Genomic DNA, 19,230 nt, shown 5'->3' on the forward strand with positions numbered 1-19,230 from the left:
GACAGCCAAGGCTACTGAACAGGAAAGCTTCAGAATTTAAACTAAAAAGCACATTTGAAGAAACTCCCTTGCGGAAGAAAAATAGCAGTAAAAATCAAAGAATTATAAAGGTCTGGGAATTAATTAATTTTCAATTTTAATGGAAATATTTATAAATTTTCAGAGTCAGAGAACTTTACTTGAAAATTTATGCAGAAAATGTGCTTGGGTAGCTTAAGACTGTGCAAGGCAGGAAAACTTCATTTACCCAGCAAGAAACCGCAAAACCCTATCTTGGCTGCATGTTGTAGGAAAACACTAGTCTCCATTTTAATCATTACGAAAGGCGGGAAAACTCCAAAAATAAGGTGGGGAAGCCTATTAAGCAGTAAGTAAATATGGTATTAAAATAATTCGTTTTAAAATGTTTGAAAACAATAACTTAGTATGGAACATGCAATAATACATTTTAAAGTTTTATTGAAGAATTCATATGACTTATAAAGGTTTGCAAATATACTACAGAGTCTAACAACCTCTACAGAACTCAGTTTAAAGCAGCTTTAGTGAATGCAAACTTAAAGGAAAACAGATTTAAGGCAATATTGAAATGATAAAGCTTTAATATAGTAATAGTTTATCAATAAATACAGAAATAGAAAAATGATATTATATTTCTTAGCATACTTAAGCTCAAATAAAAGGGCTACACAAAACAAAGTATTAGACTTTATGGAGTTGACATTTCTTAACATAGCCAAAATGAAACATTAAGTGCAAATATCTCAGTTACTGTGTTTCAGAAAAGAGGATTTTACACATGTAAACATATTAAAATGGTATAGTATCTGTAGAGGGGAATCAGAATTAACCATTTGGACCCAAAACATTAACTCTGATTTCTCTCCATAGATGCTGTCAGACCTGCTGAATGTTTCCAGCAATTTCTGTTTTTTGTTTCTGATTTCCAGCATCCGCAGTTGTTTTGATTTTTACAGTGGTACCGTAGTTTGGGCTGGCACTAATTGGAGTTTTGGAGGATGGGAGGAGAGCCTATTGAAATATAGACAATTCATAGGGTGCTTGACAGGATATGATGCAGAGAAGTTGTCTCTCCTTGAGGCAGAATCTTGGACCAGAGGGCACAATCTCAGAAAAGGTTGTCACACATTTAAGACAAAGATGAGGAGGATCCAGAGAGTAGTGAACCTTTACCACAGAAGGCTGGTTGCTAAAGATTAAAACTTTTAAACAATAAGGGAATCAAGCATTATGGGGAAAAATCAGAAAAGTAAAGTTGAGGATCATCAGATCAAGCATGATCTCATTTGAATAGTGAAGAGGATTTGATAGGCCAATGGCCTACTTCTGCTTCTACATCTGATAGTCATATCTCTTTTAGACAAGAAAGTTCAAAGCTTGATAGAGAAAGTTGGTGAAACCAAATGATCCAGGATTCGCTGAACTTGTTTATACAAATTCCGATTGAATTTAAGTTTGATACCCATGCCCACAGCACCATCCTAACATTTCAGATACCATGTTTGAAGAAACAGAAGTAGACTATGTCGTATAGTTGGAATATCTGGAAAATAGGAATGCTACAAGTCACAATGTAACATTGAGAGAGTTGAAAATATTTACATTGCTTGCAATCAGGCAATTTCACTTTTGAGCCTGCATGCATGGAAATGCTACTTCAACTTCCTTAGAAAATTACACTGAGTTTGAATTACTCCCTGAGTAAACTGATCCAGAAGCAAACTGTTGCTGATCAACCAGTCAAGATACATTAGATTTCTTAAACTCATAGTGGAACCCAGAAAGAGTGATGTGATTGTCATTGAAGAAACATTTTAAATGCCCAAGAAGTAACAATGGCTAAAACAGGCTCCATCAAATTTGACAAGAAAAAAGTCTGACCAACAATGTGCTACCATTCACCATCATTGCATTGAAAGACCACAAGTCCCACGATTCGACTGAGAACACATACTCCAAGCATGGAGAGCACTTCACAATCATGGACCATTTACTAACACATGGCAAAAAACATACTCCATTTTCTCTTCAGCAAACCAAATTGGAAAGAATGCACAAGAAACACTTGGCCAATGCAAGGCGTACAGCCATGACTTAGTCAGCTGTGGTTGGCCAGAGATCTCAAAAAAGATATTAATGATCTCCCATATCATTGTGAAATCTAAAGATTGTCCAGCCTGAAAATGCTTCTGTCTTCACTGAAGACAGAGCAGAAATTAAAACCCAGGAAAACCTATCAGAGAGAATGGGGATATTAAGAACAAGACTAAGCAGCACAATCTATTTTAAGCCATTTAGGAATATTTTACTGATCATCTCCAAATAACAGAACAGGCAATACCAGTGACAGAGATTGTACTGAATGAGCATCAATCTTCCAGAAGGACAACTGAGAGCCTGAGAAGTTTTCCCTCACCGGTCAAACAACAACAATAGCAACTAAAGTCATCCAGTTTATACAACAATCCAAGGGAGTCAGATCATTGCCGACACATACAAAACATGGTGAACAAGAAGAAATTGCCTGCTCTAAATATTGAGCATAATGCAAAACAGATGCATTTCCAATTCGACGGATATTGCCTGGTCAAGAAATTCATGATACGGCATGGAAGAAAGTATTTGCTTCAACCATACAGCCTGCTTCCAGAATTGACTCTGACCAGATTAAAATTCAGCAGATGATGTCATGGAGTAACTACCTGAGTTATCACCTCGAAGTTTCTCAATGAGAGAAATTCAGAAAGTAAAGGGACTTCCAGACCAATATCAAGGTCTACAAAGAGTGACATCCTTTGTGAAGGATATCAGAGAGATAAAAAATCCTCTAGCAGAAAACCTTCCCCAGTACCACATAGTGTAAAAGCAATAATTACTTCAAGGCCCCAGCAGTTGTCATCTAGGAACAAAAGTAGGCAATTCAGCCCATTCAGTCTACTCCACCATTTATTTCAATTATGACTGATCAAACACTTCAATGATCTTTATGAATACTTTCCACAGTGGCTTTAAGCCATGAATAATCAAAAATTATCAACTCCTACTCTAAATATTCGCAAAGGCTGAGCTTCTCCCAGCCCTCTGGCCAGAGATTTACAAGGAGTCACAACCTTCCGAGTGAAAATAGGTCCTCCTCTCCCTCTTTATATATTGTGCCCCGTCTCTAGACTCCCTATCCAAGGAAACTATTTTACTTGCATTTATCCTGTCTATCTTGAAGTAATTCGTAGGTTCAATGAAATCACTTCTTACTCTTGAAAACTGCACAGAATGCAGCACCAGTTTGTTCAATTTCACTTCATTGGAGAAAATACCACATACACAACTGTAGCAAAACATACCTATTTCTATATCCTCTTCCCTTTGAAATAAACAACAAAATTTCATATACTTTGCTGATCATTTGTTGCACCTACATAAGACCCTTTGTGATCTATGTACCAAAACACTCAGATCCTTCTGTAGATCTATAATCTCTTTCCATTTAAATGCTTTGGAAAGATCCCAAAACGATTACGGATCACGAACCCGATTTACATATGAAAGAAATGAAACTCATGGTCATTCTAACAGATGAGAGACTTAACAAACAGTCAAGGTATTTTTAAATGTATAATTTCCGTTACATCACACTGTAAACTTTTGCTATAAATTCTGTCTTATAATTATGTACTCCAGAACCACCTGATGAAGAAGCAGTGCTCTGAAAGCTAGTGCTTCCAATTAAACCTGTAAACCTGTTGGACTATCACCTGGTGTTGTGTGATTTTTAACATTTAAATACTGCATTTCTATATTTCCTGCCAAATTTGACAAGTTGACATTTTCTAATATTATTTTCCATCTCCCAAATTTTTGCCCATTCACTTAACTTATCTTTGCAGATTCTTTATGTCCTCTTCACAACTTTCTTTCCTACCTTTGTTTTATCAGCAGGTTAAACAACCATGGAAGTTTATTTGTATATAATCTACAGACATTAGAGATCCTAACACCAAGCTCTGATGCCATTCATCACATTCTGTCAATGTGAAAACAACTAATGCATGCCTGAACTCTGCTTCCTGTGAGCCAATCAGTCCATGTCCTTGTTAATATTTTGTTCTCTTAATGTGCCACCTTGTCAAATGACTTCCAAAAATCTAAGTACAGTATGTCTCTTTATCTATGTTTCTTTTTACTTTCTAAAGTAAACTAAGAAATTAAACAAATATGATTTCCTTTTTACAAAATCATGTTGACTCTACCTGATTGCATGAAGATAATCAAAATGCCTACTATAAACTCCTTAATAATTCCAGCATTTATCCTTTGACAAATGTGAGGATAGTTTGCCTGTAATTTCCTGCTTTCGGTCTCTCTCCTTTATTAAATAAAGGAGTTAATTTTGCTATTTGCCAAATCAGCCAAGTAAGTGAACTATAGATAACAGAAAACACAAAAGGATTTTTCTTCCCTGAACTAAATAGGAAACATTTTTTCTGTTTTCTTAATAACAGAAATCTGATTAATGTGACCTCAGCAATAGATAGCTCACAATTAATTTAAATTCATCACAACAGCGGAAAATCATGGAAGAAAATTGTGATGATTATATGGTTCCTTGATATTGAATTGCCACTATCAAATTGACTGCATTTTTAACAATTGACAAGCTATGTACATAATGAAAAAAAACTTTCAGATTCAATGAATGTTAGTAAAACAGAAATGTGTTTTTCTTTCTGTGTGTAATTTAGTTCAACAATAACTCTGAACATAGCTTATATCTTTTGTTCTCAGAGCTCACTCTGCAGTTGCTGTATCCTGAGGGCTTTGATGAAAACAATCAATATCCTGTTCTGCTGGTTGTGTAAGTAATTCTGTTATTTATCATTCAAAATTGCAGCTGGCAAATGAATTATCTCCAGTGCAATTTTACCACGATCGGAGGGGGGGGGGGGGGACAGAGAAGAGGAGTGGAGGTTGCCTTCAAATTAAGTGGCCAATTAATACCTAATTAAAGAGCCTCATCAAATGACCATGGAGATTGAACTCACAGCAGAAAAGCCCCCTTAAGAAATCCAGTCCTGTGCGTCTCCCTACTGGAGAGCTTTTGATTGACAACTCACCAAGACTCCTTTATCAGCACCTTCCCCAACCTATGCCCTTGAATACGTGGAAGATGAATAGATGCTTGGGAAAACCATCATCTACAAGTTCCCCTCTAAACCACACACCATCCTGACTTGGAACTATATCATCCCTTCACTGTCAAGGTTTAACATCCTGGGACTCACTTCTTAACAGCACTGAGGGTGTATTCTCACCATGTTGACTCCAGTGGTTCCAGAAGGCAACTCATCACCACCTTCTCAATGACAACTAGAGACAGGTAACAGATGACAGTGATACTTGCAGCCCACAAAGAAAAAGTTCTCTAAGGCAAGACTTTCTGTTGCTAAGGGGCAGAAGTCCCATGTCAAGTCATTGAATGGCCATTTAATAATTAACTATCTTTTGATTGATATTTGTGACGCACATTTCCCCTTTCTCAGTGACTGTTTAGATCTGGCACTGAGTCAAAGATGTCACCAAGTATCCAGCAGCAGTGATGTCAATAAGCAGATGGGTAGTGGATTAATGATCACCACCTTCTCAAAGGCAAATAAGGATGGGTAATAAATATTGACCTGATCAGTGATGTTCTCATTCTGCAGAAGCATTTTTTTTAAAAATGCTCTGTAAAGGTGAAACTTTCTGTTGCTGTGTGGAACTCCAACATTAAGCTATGCCACAGCCAATTAAAATGATCATTAAAATGTCTGCATGGTGATATCTATAATGTGGATTTTGCTTTGATGAATGACTAAATATGACAGTAAGTCAAAGAAATTTCCAGGTGTCCAGCAATAATGTTGTCCATAGGCAGATAAACAGAGAATCACAGTGGACTATTTTCAGAGACATCAAACCAGAAAATTGAATACATTTCATTTCCTTCACTTGTAATGTTACTTCTAAATATTGAAATAAATGGTTTTAATAAATATTGAAATAGATTAAGATGGAGCCTATACTAGGATAAACAAATATTTTAAAAATCACACAACACCAGGTTGTAGTCCAACAGGTTAATTGGAAGCACACTAGCTTTCAGAGCGACGCTCCTTTAAAACATTTTAAACAGATGATAACATGTAGTAATGTTGTAACATAATGGAATAATTTATTATTCTAGGATTATGAAATCTATTACAACACACCAGTGAATATTTAACAATAATTAGGAAATTATTTAAAACCCAGTAAAAGTGTTTCTACAAGGTACTAACTTTCAAGAGCTATTACAGCATGACTGATGGTTTTATCATGGAGGTTTTCATCGATTTAAAGTTAAAAATCACACAACACCAGGTTATAGTCCAACAGGTTTAATTGGAAGCACACTAGCTTTTGGAGCATTGCTCCTTCATCAGATGGTAGCGGAGGGCTCAATCCTAACACACAGAATTTATAGCAAAAATTTACAGTGTAATGTAACTGAAATTATATATTGAAAAATTGATTGTCTGTTAAGTCTTTCATCTGTTTGATGTTATGATTGTTTCACTTCTTTCATGTAAAAAATGAGGTCTGCAGATGCTGGAGATCACAGCTGCAAATGTGTTGCTGGTCAAAGCACAGCAGGTTAGGCAGCATCTCAGGAATAGAGAATTCGACGTTTCGAGCATAAGCCCTTCATCAGGAATAAGAGAGAGAGAGCCAAGCAGGCTGAGATAAAAGGTAGGGAGGAGGGACTAGGGGGAGGGGCGATGGAGGTGGGATAGGTGGAAGGAGGTCAAGGTGAGGGTGATAGGCCGGAGTGGAGTGGGGGCGGAGAGGTCAGGAAGAGGATTGCAGGTTAGGAGGGCGGTGCTGAGTTGAGGGAACCGACTGAGACAAGGTGGGGGGAGGGGAAATGAGGAAGCTGGAGAAATCTGAATTCATACCTTGTGGTTGGAGGGTTCCCAGGCGGAAGATGAGGCGCTCCTCCTCCAGCCGTCGTGTAGTTGTGTTCTGCCGGTGGAGGAGTCCAAGGACCTGCATGTCCTCGGTGGAGTGGGAGGGGGAGTTAAAGTGTTGAGCCACGGGGTGATTGGGTTGGTTGGTTCGGGCGGCCCAGAGGTGTTCTCTGAAGCGTTCCGCAAGTAAGCGGCCTGTCTCACCAATATAGAGGAGGCCACATCGGGTGCAGCGGATGCAATAGATGATGTGTGTGGAGGTACAGGTGAACTTGTGGCGGATATGGAAGGATCCCTTGGGGCCTTGGAGGGAAGTGAGTGTGGAGGTGTGGGCGCAAGTTTTACATTTCCTGCGGTTGCAGGGGAAGGTGCCGGGGGTGGAGGTTGGGTTGGTGGGGGGTGTGGATCTGACAAGGGAGTCACGAAGGGAGTGGTACATTTCCTGCGGTTGCAGGGGAAGGTGCCGGGGGTGGAGGTTGGGTTGGTGGGGGGTGTGGATACATTTCCTGCGGTTGCAGGGGAAGGTGCCGGGGGTGGAGGTTGGGTTGGTGGGGGGTGTGGATACATTTCCTGCGGTTGCAGGGGAAGGTGCCGGGGGTGGAGGTTGGGTTGGTGGGGGGTGTGGAATACACCCTCACCCTCACCTTGACCTCCTTCCACCTATCCCACCTCCATCGCCCCTCCCCCTAGTCCCTCCTCCCTACCTTTTATCTCAGCCTGCTTGGCTCTCTCTCTCTTATTCCTGATGAAGGGCTTATGCTCGAAACGTCGAATTCTCTATTCCTGAGATGCTGCCTAACCTGCTGTGCTTTGACCAGCAACACATTTGCAGCTCACTTCTTTCATGTGTAAATCACAAAACCTTTTTTTAAAAGTTGCATTTTCAGGTTAGCTGTTAACAATGGTGATAGCTAGACAATATGTTGAAGGTGTTAGCCCCCTGCATTCTCTGTCTATGCCATGATGTTTAGATTGATTCTAATCTAAAAAGTGAGGTTACGGAGTTTTACATATCTGGGTTGGGGGTTGAAAGTGTGAGAAAGTGTATGTGTGTGTGTAGTGAGTGTAGAGTGTCTTAAGTCTGTGAGGGGGTGCATGTGGGAGTGTGTGTGTCTGTAAGGGTGTGTGAGTGTCTGTGTGTGTGTAGTGCAATGGTGGTCACCATTGACAGACACACACACACACACACACACAAAAACCCATGCATATATTTTGTGGGGTGAATTTGTACTTTGCTTAAAAACTGCATGCATTCATGTAGAACTCTGAGCTCAAAAACTGCATGAATTAATGTAAAACTCCGTTATCTCACTTTTTAGATTAGAATCAATCTAAACATCATGGCATAAACAGAGAACACAAGGGGCTAACACCTTCAACATATTGTCTAGCTATCACCATTGTTAACAGCTAACCTGAGAATGCAACTTTTTTAAAAAGGTTTTGTGATTTACACATGAAAGAAGTGAAACTATCATGGCATTCAAACAGATGAAATACTTAACAGACAATCAATTTTTCAATGTATAATTTCAGTTACATCACACTGTTAATGTTTGTTATAAATTCTGTGTGTTAGGATTGAGCCCTCCACTATCACCCGATGAAGGAGTGATGCTCCAAATGCTAGTGTGCTTCCAATTAAACCTGTTGGACTATAACCTGGTGTTGTGTGATTTTTAGCTTTGTACACTCCAGTCCAACACCGGCATCTCCAAATCATGACTTCATCAGTTTAATGTTGATTGGGGATTGCACCATGTGGGGAACTCAACAGCATTCTCTGGTATAATATTCTATAGACTCACAAAGTTGCTGTACATTTCCGTGAAACAACACTGCTGAATGTTGTTTCTCTGCAATTATCATTGCAACTCTGAATCCAATCCATTTTGCTAAGCTGATACACTATTTCTTGCCTTGTTCATGCAGGTCTTTGGTGATTGCAAAGGTAGTGTTTGCACATCACTGATCACAAAAGCCAAGGGCATTGTGTTAATTAAAATAGTCAATAAATCAAAATATTATCACAAAGATGAACTTGTATAGCATTTAGTGGGGAATGATGAAGTAGTTGTCATGTTACTACATGAGTGATCCAGAAACAAAGATTAGTACTTTGAAGTTCTTATCCTACCACAACAGCCTGTGGACTTTAAATATATTTACTAAATAAATTCAATTAATTAATAAATCTTCAGTGAAATACTAGTTAAGTAATATTTGCAAAGTTGCTAAATTGTTGTAAAAACTGACCTGCCTCATTAATGTCTATCATTGGAGTAACTCTCTATCCTTAACCAATTGGCCCTACATGTGGCTCCAGATACACAGCAACGGTTAAGACTTGGCTACCCACTGAAATAACCTCAAATTCATCAGTTTAAAAGGAATTAGAGATGGCCAATAAATGCTGGCTTTGTCTGCACTACTCACTTCCCAAGAATGAATACAAGATACTGCCGTTGCAAGAACCACATTATACTGTCACTGATATTGCACAGAGTAAAATACTCTCAGATTCATACAGGATTTTAGATTCTAACTTGGGTTTCTGCTACGTCAAAATGCATCATTTATTTTGAAAGCATTACATTTATATCAAGCTCCATTCAATTCTTTATAGCAGGTTTTTGCCAATGCAATTAGCTGTTTTCACATTCAATATAGTTTTTTTTCTTAATATTAGGTAAAATTGTTTGTAAGTTGAAACTAATTTCTGATTTTAGTCGATGATAAACTCAAGTAACTTTCTGTAGTTTCAGATTCACATCAAGTGGTGAGTTTTTTTTTCCCCATTGGTGCCCAGATGTAATTGAAATACTATAATTGAATCATTATGCAAACATATAGTATAGAAAGGTTTCCTGTCAAAGTAAAAGTGCAGTGGTGATTTGATGCTGTGTTAAAATGAAGAAGAATACAAGGTGAAGAGGAAAAACTAGCAATACAAAGATACAAGTGAACTGTGATTCACAGCAAGTGCTCACCATGTATCAGCTAACTTTCAACAGTCCATTAACTGGATGCAGTGAAGAAAAAGGACTTGAAGCACCTTGAAGTTTCCAAGGAGTCTATGACTAAATAAACTGGAGTATGTAATGCCAATTGGAAAAAAAGAACCTGTAATTTAACTGCATCTTTCACAACTTCAGGTTGCTCCAAAGACGACCTCAACCAGTTAAGTATTTTTGAATGCAGTTACTGTTAAAATGAAAAGAAGTGGGAAAATAAATTTGCAAACAAGGTTACAAAAACCATAATGAGATATTGATTTGACAGTCCATGTTTTTCAGTGATTGTTGGTTGAGGGATAAATATTATCTAGGGCACTCGGAAGAACTCTGCTGCTCTTCTTCAAAACAATAATAACTGGTCTTTTACATTCACCTAAGACAGTGAACGTGTCCTAAACTTATAGTTTAGGATCTAAAACACAATACTTCTGACTGCTACGCTCCTTTAGTACCACAGTGCCTATATTTTGTTCAAAATACTGGAGTAGAATTTGGAAATACAGTCTCTAACTGGAAGACATGAGTACCATCACTGAGTACCCCAGCTGACATCTATCAATGATGCTGAATTTTTCTCCCACTGGTGAAAGTTAAAATTTATCGCAGGCTAAATAGCTTTTGGTATTAGTTAGCCAGCTGCTCCATCTCTCCAGAAGGTCACCTGATCTATCTCAAGAGTCAAACTTGATTGACATTCCTCTGAAAAATTGCATTTACCTGAGCTAGCCTCAGGCCTGAATAGTATTAGGTGACTTAGAGGACAACTTGGCCAGCAGAAAGGTACACCTGGGCTCAGAAATGGAAAAATGATGGTTGCCAAGAATATGACAGGTTGGTGGAGTAACTGGGATGCAGTGCTAGAGAGACCTCAGAATGACAATGGGCCACGTTCTTCTTGTAGAGTTGAGAGATTCCCTAGTCCACAAAAGAGGTATTTATATCTACTCTTTAAGGAACTCTTTCTCTTGGCCTGTAGATCTGTATGATCTGACATTAATGCAAGATTAAATCTTATTTCCAGTTCTCACGGTATAGTTAGGGAACAATCCTAAATTTGCAAGTAATCAAAATACCTGACAGTAATGTAAATACAGCTGTACTTTGACCTGAACAGTGATCTCAAGAAGCAAGTAGAAATTCCACCTAAGTACATACTGAACCAATTTGATTAAGATATAAATATTCTTTATTGGCTACCAAAACTACTGTCACTGGGTTTTGTGTAATGATCTAAGTTCTTATAAGGAAACAATGATGCACTGTTTCTTTATGGCACCTTTCCAAGGTTTTACCTGTTAATGACTTATGAAAGAAGCTAAGTGAAGGCTTGTCAATAATGATCAACATTCTTGCATTGGTAATTGCAGTGATGGAGCCCCAGGGAGCCAGGTGGTTACTGATAAATTTCGGATTGACTGGGATTCAGTACTTGTCAGCTCTGATAATGTCATCCTTGCTCGCTTTGATGGCCGGGGGAGTGGTTTCCAAGGGCTTAAAATTCTGCAGGATATCCATCGAAGGTTGGGAACAGTGGAAGTCAAAGACCAAATTACAGCAGTACAGTGCGTATTTAAACATCTGTTGGATTAAGATTGTTTTTGCTGTTCAATCAAGTGTTACAAACTTAATTAGCACAAGCACTTTATCTTTTGAAATATGTATGTGTACAAAAGGAATGAATGTCAACTTTCTTATAATGTACAAAAGTGAAGGGATGATATGATTTGATACAACTTATTTCATTGCATTGTCTGCTTTACAAAACATTTTTTGATTCAATGGATTGTATTTTTGCATAAAAAAGCAAACTGCTGAATTCTCTTAAACATATACATTATTAATGTTAGGTGGTGTAATATTGAATTTCTCATTTTGAAAACAAGTTGTTCAATATTTATGATTTCTTTTACCTTTTCTATCTTATCTCAACATCTAACAGTGTTTGCTTTAATTGGGAGAAATTAGGAATTCCCGCAGCAGTGAATTTTTACTGCTGTCAATCTTACAATTAGTGTGGCCTCCCCAAAACCTATCCTCAAGGACAGCAGATCTAACTTTGGAATCATCTGTTTCAGAAGTAGGTGTTATGAAGATGTAGGGGTACCATACTTTTAAGAGAGTGGAAAAGCTAGCAAGAACTTAGGAGGCAAAGAGAGTCCAGAACAAGGCAACAATGTCACACTTTGTCAGAACAGCTAGCACTGGTTGGGTTGCTATGAAACAAAAAACACATTCAAATTTGGCCAGTTTAAATTATGCCCCAAGATACCAAACTCCAATCAAGCTTGAATTTAGTATTTTGATGGTATTAAAACCAATGAAACGATCTGATGTTTTGGGGGCATAAAACCAGAAAAAAATTGAACAGATAGGGTAGAACTGCCAAAAAAACCACAGATGTAGGCTGCTAGTAAAAACTCTGAGAGGTACCTGTCTAAAGTAGGAGTTTGCACAGGGGAAAACATCGACACTGACCTGGAAAGCAAATCTGCAGAGGAAAATCCAAAGGGAAGATTCAACAGCTGGCATGTTTTGAAATTTGAATTTTTCTGAAAATCTTAATCGGAAGTTTTAGCAGACCAGTATTGTAGAAGGGAAGGTAAAAGACAAGTTTAGATAAATGAGTTGTAAATAGTTGTTAAATATTCTGTTAGATTTTAAAAACAAGTTGTTAATTTTTACTTCAAATAGCAACTTTTGGGATAGTTCTTTGCCTCTTGAATTTTGACAGATTACTGCACAGAGTAAATCATTGCTATATTGCTGGTTTAAATTAGCTGGGTGGGGGGTGCGGGGTGTTACCCTGTGTCGTAACATAGGTCAGAACTGAAGAAGAATGGCCATCTCAGAGGTTCATAGAAAGCCTGGGGGTCAGGAAGTCATGGTGTGGGGGTCGGAGGTGGGGGGGGGAGGGGGGTGCGGTTGTAGGGGATAGAAATAACACTCTATGGTCACAGATATACAGAATGTGTTTCCTGACATTGCTTAAGGTCATTGTAGCATTTTGGGAGAGGTGGAAACCTGATTGACAACATTGAACCACAGATTGTGTGCTTACAGGAGGACAATGTTAATTTGTTGAAGATCATTGGAGATGGTGCTGTGGTTGTTTGCAAGATGGGGTGAAAGATGGATTTTATGAAGAGTCGGGGTGATGCTTGCAGTTTTTCAATGACAGGAAGGCACTACGTAAAGATTGAGAAAGAAATTAAGTTAGTCTACATTTTACTAGAGCCACAGGGGTAGCATTTTTTTCTGATGAACAAAATAAGCTCTGAAAGGCAATTACAGAAAAAGAGTACTTCAGAAACCCTGGTAGAGGCTTGCCTTAAATATAGCAAGGAGTAAATGGCAGAGGCAACTGAATGAATGTCCTCATCACATAGATCCTGGCAGGTGAGGATAGAGGACACAAGTGTATAAGGAGGTGTCAAAGGAAAAAGAAATTGTGGGTTACCTTTAATTCCAGAATGATCCTGGAGCCATGAACAAAAGCCTGATAGTGCTTTATATGGTGCAACAAGATCTGAGGATGGGTAGCTAAATTGTTTGATATGAGCAAGATGCAACGTCTTTGCTTAAGGGAATGAAGATAGAGGTCAGACAATGGGAATGAAATGGCTGGAAGAGAGTGAAGGTTAAATATAAAGGTATTAACTGTAAAGCTAACAAATTGCCTAAAAGTAACAGCTATAGAACTATGATAAATAAAGAACAACATTTTAGAGAGCTGTGCATTTGAAAATGTAGTATAATTAATTTATGGAGAGCTTATGCTAGGGGAGTTGCAAAATTCCTGTTGTTATTTCCCATAATGAATAGATGAACATGAGTGTTGAGTGATATTTGGAATTGCTCAGAAATGACCTAGTCTGTGAATGAAACAATGAAATTACTGAGGTCCAGCAAATGGTAAAGTCAAGCTGCTGGACAATAAAAAGGATTCAATACGCTAGAGGATTTCAATTGAATGCATGTCTTATTTCACATTGTCACTCATATTTACTTAATGGAATTCACATTATACTGTAGACCAGACATTTTGTCATCATGACAACTTAAACATTTATGATTTTAAAATGGGCAAAGTTTTAACTCAAAGTGCTCTAATATATTTCTCTTTTATTTCAGATCATTATTGAAGCTACCATTTATTGATGCAAACAGAATAGGTGTTTATGGGAAGGTAAAATACAGCTACTATAGTATTTCTTCACAAGTTGAAATGAATTACACACCTAGTTTATGTGTGAGTGCCACTACTATATACCTGAGAGCAGTGTTTAGTGTATTTTGTTTTGCAGTATAAAAGATAGTTTCTATGTTTATATATTGCAAGGTCGAAAGCTATTTCTTCCTTTGGCTGAAAACAGAGGATCCATGATATTCAATGTTTTTTTTTGGTTACCTGACAAATTAAGCTTCACTATTTCCCAATTAAATATGTTTTAATCATTTGCGCAGCATGTGCTCCAGTTCTCTGCTAAGCATTGTCTACTAAAATCTATCAGATATAATCAATGGAATGTCAAATGCCTGGATTTCATGGTGCCTGCAGTATAATAAATAGCAGGCACAATTTGACAGGAGGCAGATACAGACCACACAACAGACAAGCTAAGCAGCAATAGAGAAATTTGTTATAGAAATCAGTGATTAAATCAGCCATCATTTTTTGTTTTTAAGAAAGACAGGCTATTGGGTCAGGCATTAAATTCATGGAGTAGGTTTGTCATCAATTAAAGTACAAAAAGATCCAACCTGCTCAATTTTTATTCCCATTCCAATCCAACCCACCAGTTTACTATTCAAGCAGGGAGATAGTGTTATGGTGGTTAAGCCACTGGGCTAGTAGTCCAGAGACCCGGACCAATGTTCTTGGGACATGGAGTCAAATCCCACTGTGGCAGGTCAAACATTTCAGGATTTTCTAGATTCCAAATTTCTGTAGTTTTGAAAACATCAATTGACAATGATGTAAACATTGTCAGTTGTAGTAAATAACCATTTGGTTCAGAAATGGCCTTTAGATGAAAGCATCTGTAGATCCACAGCAATGTGGTTGACTTTTTAACTACCCTCTAAAAATGACCTCCATTCAAGCCAATTAATGCTGGAACAGTGGCAATATCCATCAACACTGCAAAATCCTCCAAAGTAACATCTGCAGTTTTGAGCCAAGTTTGGAAAAGCCATCCCACAGATTAGTCAAGCAACAGGCTGCCATTGTCATGGTCACTGAAACAAATCTTATAGATAATTTAATAAACAATTTAATTACTGGTTATGTCCTGTCCCATCGACAGAACAATGAGTGCAGCACAGTAGGATTCAGTTGGGAGGATATTGCCTGGGAACCTCAACATTTTATGCCAACCCCAAGCAGCAGGTTGAATTTGGGCAAGGAAACCTTCTGCTGATTACCACCTATTATATTACCACCCCTCAGATGATACATCAGTATTCCTCCATGTTGAACGCTACTTGGAGGAAGCAGTGAGGGTGGCAAGGGCACAGAATGTACTATGAGTGGAGATTTCAACACCTATGTCTATGTGGCAGCTCATCACTAAGCTGAGCAAGTGCCAAGGACGTTGCTGCTAGACTGAGATACGGGGCAGCTGGTGAAGAAGCCAACAAGTGGAGATAACCTACTTAATCTCATCCTCACTAATCTGTCAGTTACATATGTGTCTAACCATGACAGTAATCATAGGAGTGACAACCACATGGTCACTCTGGAAGTGAAGTTCAGCCTTAATTTCATTTTTCATTTAAGGTGATTTGGGCTTTGCTGTCTGGGCCAGCATTTATTGTGCACTCTTCATTGACCTTGGAGATTATGGTGAGCTGCATTGCGGAACTGGTGTATTTCATTCAGAGTAGGTGTACTCATAATGCTTGCAGGAAAGGAGTTTCAGAATTCTGGTCCAATGCAAAAGGAATGGTGATATATTTCCAAGTCAGATGGTAAGTGACTTTGAGAGGAATTTACAAGCAGTGGTGTTCTCCTATCTGCCCCCTTGTTATTCTAGATCGTAGCAGGCATAGTTTTAGAAGGAGTTTTCTAAGGTGCTTCAGTGGTTTCTGCAGTGCATCATGTAAATAGTATACACTGCTATTATTGTGCATCAGTGGAGGAAGGAATGAATGTTCATGGATATGTGCCAATCAAGTGAGCTGCTTTGTCATGGCAACGTTCTTGAGTATTGTTGGAGCTGTATGGTCTTTTCCCTCGAGTTGGGGAATTCAAAACTGGAGGGCATAATTTTAAGGTGAGAGGATAAACATTTAAAATGGACCCAAGGGGCAACATTTTCACACAAAACTACCCTCTGTGTGGAATGAACTGCCAGTGGAAGTGATAGATGCAGATATAGATACAACATTTAAGAGACATTTGGATGATACTTGAATAGAAAAAGTTTCGAAAGATATGGGCCAAGTGCAGGCAAAAGGGACTAATTTATTTTGGGAAACTTGGTCGACATGGATGAGTCGGACTGAAGGGTATGTTTCCATGCTCAATGATTATGAATACTCCATCACATTCTTGATTTGTGCCTTATAGATGGTAGACAGGCTTTGGGGAGCCAGGAGGTAAGTTCATCTGACCTGCTGTTGTCGTCACAGTAATTATGTAGCTAGTCCAGTTCAGTTTGTGGTCAAACATAATGCCTAGTATGTTGATGGTAAGGGATTCAGTGATGGTAATGCCATTGAAAGTCAATGGATGATGGTTAGATTCTTTCATGTTGGAGATGACTGTTACCTGATATGTTGTGGTGAAAATGTTTCTAGCGACTCTTTAGCTCAAGTCTGGATATTGTCCAGATCTTGTTGCATTTGAACATGGATTTTTTTCAGTAGCTGAGGAGTTACAAAATATGACATTGCACAATCAACGAATATCCTGATTTCTGACTTTATGATCGAGACATCATAGATTCATAGAAGTGTACAACACAGAAATAGACCCTTCCTCCAACTCATCTATGCCAACTAGATATTCTAACCTAATCTAGTCCCATTTGGTAGCACTTGGCATATATCCCTCCAAATCCTTCCTATTCATATACCCATCCAGATGCCTTTTAAGTGCTGTAATTATACCAGGCTCCACTACTTCCTCTCGCAGCTTATTCCATACATGCATCACTCTCTGTGACAAAGTTGCCCCTTAGGTCCCTTTTATATCTTTCCCCTCTCACCTAACCCTATGCCCTTTAGTTCTGGACTCCCCCAACCCAGGGAAAAGACCTTGCCTGTTTATACTTATCCATGCCTCTCATGATTTTATAAACCTTTATAAGGCCACCCCTTAGCCTTTTGCCTTTGTGCTTAATATGTTTAGTTGTAAAATCCCTTTGGATTCTCCTTAACCCTATTTACCAATGTTATCTCATGTCCCTTTTTGCCCTCCTGATTTCTCTCCTAAGTGTACTCCTACTGCCTTTATTCTCTAAGGATTCATTCAATCTACCCTGTCTATGCCTGGCATATGCTTCCTTCTTTCTCTTAACCAAACTCTCAATTTCTCCAGTCATCCATCAGTCCCTACACTACCAGGCTTTCCTATCATCCTAACAGGAATTTACCATCTCTGGACTCTGGTTATCTCACTTCTGAAGGCTTCCCATTTCCAGCCGTCCTTTTATCTGTGAACATCAGCTCCCACCTTCCCCCCCCCCCCCCCCCCCCCCCTCCATCCGCGCCCCCACCATCAGCTTTTGAAAGTTCTTGCCTAATACTATCAAAATTAGCCTTCCTCCAATTTAGAATTTCAACTTTTAGATTTGACCTATCCTTTTCTATCACTACTTTAAAACTAATGGAATTGTGGTCACTTACACACTTAACAAATTTCCCCATTTAAACCCTTAATAGTTGGGAGTCTGTTGGCAGTCTCAGTCTATGTTTGGAAAGTTAAAACCCCATTCTATAACCACCCTACTATTCTTCCAGATAATTGAAATCTCCTTACAGATTTGTTTCACAATTTCCCGCTGACTATTAGGGGGTCTATAATAAATCCCAATAAGGTGATCATTCCTTTCTTATTTCTCAGTTCCACCCAAATAACTTCCCTGGTTGTATTCATGGGAATATCCTCCCTCACTACAGCTGTAATGCTATCCCTTATGAAAAACGTCACCCCCCCCCCCCCCCCACCCCCCGGACTTCTATCCTTTCGATAGCATTTGCATTCAGGAACATGAAGTTACCAATCCTGTCCATCCCTGAGCCACATTTCTGTAGTTTCAATTATGTCCCAGTCCCACATTCCTAACATATCCTAAGTTCATCTGCCTTCCTTGTTGGGCCTCCTGCATTGAAGTAAATGCAGTTTAATTTATCAATCCTACCTTGCTGTCTGCTTTGTTCCTTCCTGTCCTCACTGTTTGACTCACGCCTTTTCCCAACTGTCCCAGTCTCAGACTAATCTCCTTCCTTGCTATTTCCCCAGGTCCCACCCCCACCTTACTAGTTTAAATCCTCCTGAGCAGCTCTAGCAAATCTCCCTGCCACTATACTAGTCCCCTTCCAATTCAGTTGCAATCTGCCCTTCTTGTACAGGTCACTTCTACCCCAGAGAGATTCCAATGATCAATGATATGAACCTTTCTCCCCTGCATGTGCTCCTCAGCCACGCATTCATCTGTTCTATCCTCCTATTCTTACCCTCACTAGCCCATAGCACTGGGAGTAATCCAGATATTACTACCTTCAAAGACCTCCTTTTTAAATTCCTGCCTAACTTTCTATATTCTCCCTTCAGAATCTCATCCTTTTCCCTTCCTAAGTCATTAGTTCTAATGTGTACAATGACCTCCTGCTGGTGCATTTCCCCTTTGAGAACATTCTGTACCCTCTCTGACACATCCTTGATCCTGGCACCAGAGAGGCAACACGCCAATCTGATTTTTCACTGCTGCCTGCAGAAACCTCTGTCTGTGCCTCTACCTAGAGAGTCCCTGAACACAATTGATCGCTTGGAACCCAATGTACCCCTCATTACATTAGAGCCTTTCTCACAATCAGAAACGTTACTGTTTGTGCTATGTTCCCCTGAGAGCCCATCACCCCCTACATTTTGAATGACATGACAGTGTGGAACAGCTGCAGAGATTTCCTGGAGCTGAGGTAGCTAACGTCCAACAACTATAACCATTTTTCTTTGTGGCAGTCTCGAACCAGCCAAGTGTTGT

The 19,230-nt window shown here is 39.0% G+C and overlaps 1 protein-coding gene across 2 annotated transcripts in view; it reads left to right on the forward strand.

Moving 5' to 3' along the window:
- LOC132817060 (inactive dipeptidyl peptidase 10-like) overlaps positions 1–19,230 on the forward strand; it is a 924,305-nt gene that overhangs the window by 871,026 nt on the left and 34,049 nt on the right. For both annotated transcript variants that reach the window (XM_060827148.1, XM_060827149.1), the window contains 3 exons: positions 4,804–4,873; positions 11,389–11,583; positions 14,153–14,207. In XM_060827148.1, the coding sequence (XP_060683131.1) occupies positions 4,804–4,873; positions 11,389–11,583; positions 14,153–14,207 (320 nt within the window). The remainder of the gene's footprint in view (positions 1–4,803; positions 4,874–11,388; positions 11,584–14,152; positions 14,208–19,230) is intronic.

Source organism: Hemiscyllium ocellatum, chromosome 7 (genome assembly GCF_020745735.1).
Source record: "Hemiscyllium ocellatum isolate sHemOce1 chromosome 7, sHemOce1.pat.X.cur, whole genome shotgun sequence".
NCBI classification, from domain to species: domain Eukaryota; kingdom Metazoa; phylum Chordata; class Chondrichthyes; order Orectolobiformes; family Hemiscylliidae; genus Hemiscyllium; species Hemiscyllium ocellatum.